Source organism: Coenobita brevimanus, chromosome 68, assembly GCF_032717465.1.
Source record: "Coenobita brevimanus isolate Jiangsu-jjx chromosome 68, ASM3271746v2, whole genome shotgun sequence".
Taxonomy (NCBI): Eukaryota; Metazoa; Arthropoda; class Malacostraca; order Decapoda; family Coenobitidae; genus Coenobita; species Coenobita brevimanus.
This window is the reverse complement of record NC_137021.1, coordinates 688,478-695,698: the sequence shown is the minus strand read 5'-3', so window position 1 is coordinate 695,698 and position 7,221 is coordinate 688,478. Positions and strand designations below refer to the sequence as shown.

Below are 7,221 nucleotides of genomic sequence, written 5' to 3'. Positions count from 1 at the left end.
AACAGACATTATTAATATTATTTCAATCTCATCTTAAATGTCGGGACCAACTGCCTAGCCCCGGGCTCCTACGCTCCTCATGGGGCAATGTAGGATTGGATGATGGATGGATGAATTATCATTATTATTATTATTATTATTATTATTATTATCATTGTTGTTATTCTTGTTGTTGTTGTTGTTGTTGTTGTTATTATTATTATTATTATTATTATTATTATCATCATCATCATCATCATCATCATCATCATCATCATCATCATTACCAGAGCCTCTTCTAAGCTGACTAAAATCGTCTGGTGGTAATTTAATCAATAGTGACAAACACTTCTCCCTCACTGCCGTGGCATAAAAAAAAAAAAAAAATCTTCCCCTCTTAATGACAGCGTGCGAGCGAGTTAGGAGGATTCGGAGTGAGTCGGTTTCGGGAGCGGGAAGGGAGTGCTCTGATTTGGTGGTTTCGGTTCGGTCGATGGCTTGGTAAAATACGGGATTGGGTCGCTGGCGTGGGAATGAGAGTCACAGGGTAGGGAGATGAGGGTGAGGATAATAATAATGAAGAGAAATGTAAGTTTTAAATAGTGATGATGATGATGGTAATGATAATAATGATAATAGTAATAATAATAATAATAATAATGATAATAATAATAATAATAATAATGATGATGATGATGATGATAATATTGATAATGATGATGATGATGATGAGGTGGAGGAGGAGGAGAATGGTTATAGTAGTAACGATGATGATCGTCATAGTGATAATGATGATGATGATGGTGATGATGGTAATGATGATGATGATAATGATGATGATGATGATTCCTTTCCTTTTCTTTGATAAGGGAAATTAAAATACATTTTTTCTTTAAACTTTATTTTCCAGAAGTACTAAGTAATTTCCACTGAAATTATGTGTGTTGAGCGAGAGAGAGAGAGAGAGAGAGAGAGAGAGAGAGAGAGAGAGAGAGAGATGGAAGGAAAAGGGGAGGGGAAAAGAGGAAGGTAAAAAAAGTGTGTCCAGTTTTTAGGTATGGTGATGACAAGCCCTCTCACGTTCGGGACAGCTCTAGTATTTTATTCCATCTAACGCCAGACTATTTTATTCAGCTGGGAGTGGGTCATAGGAGCCTGAGAGGGGACGATTTATATTTCTCCTGGGCTGAAGAAAATCGTCTGGAGATGGAAAGGAATGAAAAGAGATGGGATTGGATTGAAGGGGTGTGGCACTAGTCTGTATAAATACTTAGGTATTATCACACACACACACACACACACACACACACACACACACACACACACACACACACACACACACACACACACACACACACACTTTTCTTGATGCACTATCATAGAGCAAGAGTATTATTATTATTGTTATGTTGTTGTTGTAATTATTGTAGGTGTTCATGTTGCTGTTATTGTTATTGTTTGTCATCCTTAAATTCGGAGTTTTTCTTTTAACAGCTTATTTCCCGTAGCTCAGACGCCGAGTTAAGCTAATGGCACAGCTTTACCGCCTTTCCACAGCACTTCTTCGTGACTACCACCGTATTTTATTGTAAAACCTTTTTCTTACAAAATGGGGAGATGGCAGACTTAGACCAAATGCAGATGAAGAAAATGTATTATTATTCCGATCTCTTTTAGTTCAGTTGATGGCCAGATGCAGTTAGACTGGAGGGTCGAGTTGGTCAGTAACCAAGGAGACGCATTCCTACCTCGTCGAAATTCATATAACCACGACTAACTTAAGGATGGAAGTTGTGGTAGTAACAAAGATCCATCGTGGGAGAGCAAAACGATTACAGTGTTTCTTATCGGTTAACTCTAAGTAGTGAACGCTAGTATTTCCCTTTGGCCGCGGGTCCGTCGTGCCCATGCATTTCCTCCGCCGTGGGCACCTTCATGGGCACCAGTCGTCGGTACAGCAGAAGGATCGTTATCATGGCCAACACCATCATTCCGGATATGATACCAAAGCACCACCTTGACCCCAGATCCGTGTACACAAGAGACACAAAAATTGGGCCCATGATACGCCCGAAGCTGCCAACACCCGTCAGAATGCCCATCCAAAGACCTTGTGGCTTGGGTCCCAGCATCTTCGAGTAGATGGACATGCAGATGGACTGGGCGATAGGGTACCCACACATCACAATAATGAAAGCTATCACTAATTGCGCTTGAGGCAACTGGGGCGTCCATGTGCACCATTCCTGTTTCTCTGGGCATCCTGGGCTGCAGTTCTCTGGAATATCTGCCCCTTCTGAAGCCGGGACCACGAGCCCTAAGCCCTCCGTTAATAGAGTGGAAGCAGTTGTGGGTAGTGTAGTCGGTTCCATCGTTGTAGTGACGTTCCAGCATTCCTGCATGATGATGTCATTCCCAGCGTAGGGTATGAAGAGGAGGCTGCCGATGATAAGAGGAATATAGCCAGGAATCAGCATTACTTTCCTTTCATCGTATTTTCGCGCCAAAACCCCCGAGAAAGGAAACAGCCCGGAGGAGAGCAGACCCGCGCCCATTAGCCCAACACCCACAATGACCATAGACTTGTCCTCCGTCCAGGCGTATTGGTCACTGACAAAGGGCACGGCGAGAGTCTCCAGAAGGACGTAGATGAAAATGTCGGCGAAGAAGCTGAAGAGGATCCCCACGAGAGCGACATAGTCCGGCTTGGGCAGTTTGACGTCGACTTCCTGTTTCATCTTGTTCATGAGCGCACGTTCCTTCTCCGCGATGTTGTATTCCTGAAGGAGGGAAGTAGAAGACATGTAAGACGTGCTGATGGTATGCAGATCATATTCATCATCATCATCATATCTCAGCTTCATAATGCCATGTGGTGAGGCTACACTTGTCATCAATGTTGTATTCCGAGTGGGAAAAAAATTAGACCTGCTGGTGGTGTGCAACTCATTATCATCATCATCATCATAATGTTATAAGGTGAGGTCACGCTTTTCCTTGGTGTATTCATCGTCATCATAATCACCACACGCCAGTCATAGGAGGGTGACAGTGATGAGACAAATAGCACTAACCGTGAATATACAAGGCATAAGGATGACGAGGTTAATAAATCCCAAGATGCCAGCCACCCATCCCGCTGAGGTGAACTTGTCCCAGATGAACCAGTCCCCGGCCACGTGCACCTCCTCAGTGACGGTCAGGGTCAGCACCGTCTGGATACCTGCGGGGAGGGAGGACACAAATTTGATCCCAGCTGTTGCATGGGATAGTCTGACCATTTGATCAATCAGTTAAACTGTTTACACTACTTTTCCTGCGCTGACGAGTAGCCTACACGTGGTGGCACTGTGCACGCTGGGTGGAGCAGCTTCAGTGTCCAGCCAGAATCAAAATTTCCTCATAATTCCCTGCATCTCGCCGTGGGAAGGATCCTGGTCCAACCCTGCTCAGGTGCTGTCTACCACAGGGAGACTCCAGATCCTTACCCGGTGTCTGTACTGTACTGTGACTGCAGGACAGCCCCATAAAAGAAATTGCTTACTTGTTTTCGATGGGCCTTCTTGGCCTGTATATTTGTATTACACAAGACAGACAAAAGATTGATAGATAGCCGACACCTTCGTTATCTACGTCCGTATAACACAACTCTTACACATACCAGGTCCTACAACGAAACCGAGAGCCTGTGCTGCGGCGATGATGGCGATACCCGACGTGCGTTCCTTCAGTGTGGTGGAGGCGGCCAGGTAGGAACGGCACAGGGTTACATTAGCTGTAGAAAAATATACATTACGTGTTATGTAGAGGGAAATGTTTAGGAGTTACGTGTAGAGGAAATATTAGAGTTATATTGAGAGAGAATTATATGTATTGCATAGTTAGAGGGTATAATCTAACCTAACCTGTCTGGACTTAACATAACCCAGCCCACCCTTCCCTAGCCTAACCTAGCTTAAGCTAACCCAGTCCAGCCAAACCTAACCCAACCCAACTCAGACGAATGCAACCTTAACTAACCTACAGCAGTCCAAACTTACCCAGCCTAACCCAGTCCAGCTTATCTGAACCTATCCAGTCCAGCCCAATCCAGTCTTACTTAACCCAGCCCAACCTAACGCAATCCAGTCCAACCCAGCCCAAGCCTAACCTAACCTAACCCAATCCAGACCGACTTATCCAACTCAGTCTAACACACACAGCCCTAACTTAACAAAATCAACTCCTACCCAGCCTAACCTAACCTAACCTAACCTGAGCTAACTCCCACGATGAACCTGGAGACAAACATAGCCCAGTATGACGCCATGGGGCCAATGCTGTTGAAGGCGTACAGGAAACCATACATTATGTTGCCCAAGATGAAGAAGAAGACGGTGGACAGGCAGGCGAATCTGGGGGGAGGGAAAGATGGATTAGTTGGCAGTTTGGTTGAGTGATACGTTGATTAAATGACTGACTGATTGATTGAGTGGATGAGTGGTTGGTTGGTTAGTTGAGTGAGACGTTGTTTAAGTGATTGAGTGGCTGATTGGTCCGTCGTTAGCTTGCTTGAGTAGTTCATTGATTGATTAAATACCTGGCTGACTGAATGATTGCTAGACAGGAAGAAAAGGAATCAGCTGATTGTTTTACTGGCAGCAGACTGATTGACATGGTTGATTGATTGATGTACTGACCAGCTGACTCACAAACTGACCAAACTAAGCAACCAAGACTGACTGACCGGCGAACCGACCAATTAGCGACCAAAACCAACTGACTGACCAACCAACCAACCAACCTACTGACCGATGACTTGACTGACTAACCTGATCGTGCCCGCCTTGTTGCCCCATAGACCCAGAAGGGGAGATGCGATGAGCTGGCCTAGAGGATTGGCGGCCACGATTAAACCCAGGGATTCCTTCTCTAAGTCTGGGTTTAGCTGGTGAGAGAAGAAGAGAAATATGTGAACACTGAACTCAAACACACACACACACACACACACACACACACACACACACACACACACACACACACACACACACACACACACACACACACACACACACACACACACACTCACTTTCTGCAGGTAAGGCCACACCCCGCTGAGCACGATGGAGAAGCCTATAGAGATCACAAACATAGTGGTGTAGGCGACCCAGTGTGACCTCCGCCGCGCCCTCTTCTCCTTCGGCGTCTCGTACAGCGATACTCCAATTGCCTCCTCGTAAGGCGGAGGTTCACTGCGGAAGAGGAGACGTTAGCTGAGCCCATGTTATAATTTTCTTTTTTCTTGTTTGTTTTTTATCTGAGGAACTAGGCCATTCCCGTAACTTGAATGACTTGTCTTGGTTGCATGGATTTTGATGGGGTTGAACGGTAGGAATGAGTCTCCTTGGTTACTAGTTAAATCAACCCTCCAGTCTGACTAAACTTGGCCACTAAGTTAGGTGAAAGGGATTAGGGATTTTCGTCAAGTTAAAATGAAAGCGGTTATGATGATGGTAATGGCAAGAGTAATAATAATGGTAATGATGATAATGACGATAGCAGTGATGATGATTATGATGGTAACGAGGAAGATGATGACAACGATGGTAAATATAATAATAATAATAATAATAATAATAATATTAATAATAATAATAATAATAATAATGATAATGATAATAACAATAATACTTACTTTCCTGTGATAGTAGCGATGGATCCGTGCCTGACTGAGTCCCTATCGATTGGGTGGAGGGGGATGTTGTCCATCGTGTGATCCACCACCCATGATCCACTCTTACCGAACGTTCCACCCATCTTGACCTCCTCTTGATTCCTCTTGGGTTACTCTTGATTCCTCTTGGGTTACTCTTGATTCCTCTTGGGTTACTCTTGATTCCTCTTGGGTTACCCTTGATTCTTCTTGGGTTACTCTTGATTCTTCTTGGGTACTCTTGGGTATTTTTGGTGTCTCCTCCCGCTTGCTTCTTGATTCTTTTTGTTTACTCGGTTCCTTTGTTATTCGTAATTCCTCTTACTTCCTCTTTATTTCTTAATTCCTCTTGCTTCCTTTTTATTCCTTTTTCTTCCTTAGTTCCTCTTCCGTCCTCTTGATTATTCCTGTTTCTCTTGGTTTCTCTTTATTCCTCTTGGTATCTCTTAGTCCCACTTCAATCCTCTTGTTCCTCTTGCTTTCTTTTGCTTCCTCTTTTTTTTTCTCGACTTTTTAGTTCCTCTTATTATCTAGAATCCTTTATTCCTCTTCATTCCTCTTGGTTCTGTTGCTGTCATCTACTCATCCTCTTGCCCTCCTCCTCTTGCCCTCCTCCTCTTCCTCCTCCTCCTCCGTTTCCTCTTCCTTTTGTTTTTAGCCCTCTAGTTCTCTTTCTCTCCTCTTCCTCTTGCCCTACTTTCCCTCCGTCCTTCAAACCTCTTTCTCTCCTCACCCTCTTGCCCTCCTCCTCCCCCGCTTCCTCTTGTCCTCTCACTCTTTTGATTACCTTTCTCTCCTCTTCCCTTGCCCTTCTTGCTCTCCTCTTCCTCTTCTTTCTTTTGTCGCTCTCTTGTCCTCTTCTTTTCCTTGTTACTCTTACCCCTCAAATTTTCTCTCTTTCCTCTTCCTCCTCGTCCTCTTTCTTTCCTCTTCCTCTTGCCTTACCCGCGTATCCTGCCTCCCTCTTGATCTTCTCCTCGTCTCGTTCTCTTGCACCTCTCGTTCTTTTGCCCTCCTCCTTTCCTCCTCTTCTTGTTTTTTTTTTTTTTTTGTCCTCCTCTTCCTCTTCCTCTCCTCGTCTTCTGGTGGTGAGAAAAACGATGTTAAATTCAACACTCTCAAGTTCGGCACAACTCTAGTAGTCTGTTCTAGTGATGATGATAATGATGATGATGATGATAATCATAAGAGTGAGTCATAGGAACCTAAGTCTTAAAACAGGAAATGGGTTGCGAAGATGGTGATGGTGATGACGTTGATGATAAGAGTGAGTCATGGCTGCGTGAGTGTTAAAACAAGAACTGAGTTAGGAAGGTGACGATGATGATGATGATGATGATGGTGGTGGTGATGAACAAGACTGACATGAGCGAAATAAATATACCAGCACTTATACCAGATATTTATGATAAACTAAATAAAAAAAAATCAGAACTTCCACACAAAAAATACGAAAATAAAGAAAAAAGTATACAAAATATGAAAGACTACACAAGACCCTCAGAAATTATACCAAAAATGATAAAACTTAAGCACATGATTTTTCGTTC

General features: G+C 43.8%; 1 protein-coding gene across 1 annotated transcript; it reads right to left on the bottom strand.

Moving 5' to 3' along the window:
• Nucleotides 1-1,850: 1,850 nt before the first annotated feature.
• LOC145405783 (major facilitator superfamily domain-containing protein 8-like) lies at nucleotides 1,851-5,775 on the bottom strand. The gene is made up of 7 exons (XM_080277019.1): nucleotides 5,654-5,775; nucleotides 5,048-5,210; nucleotides 4,791-4,906; nucleotides 4,234-4,373; nucleotides 3,641-3,754; nucleotides 3,054-3,202; nucleotides 1,851-2,759 (listed from the first exon to the last, which is right to left on the bottom strand). Exons 1-7 carry the CDS (start codon nucleotides 5,773-5,775, stop codon nucleotides 1,851-1,853), a joined length of 1,713 nt encoding a protein of 570 aa, XP_080133145.1.
• Between the last annotated feature and the right edge of the window lie 1,446 nt (nucleotides 5,776-7,221).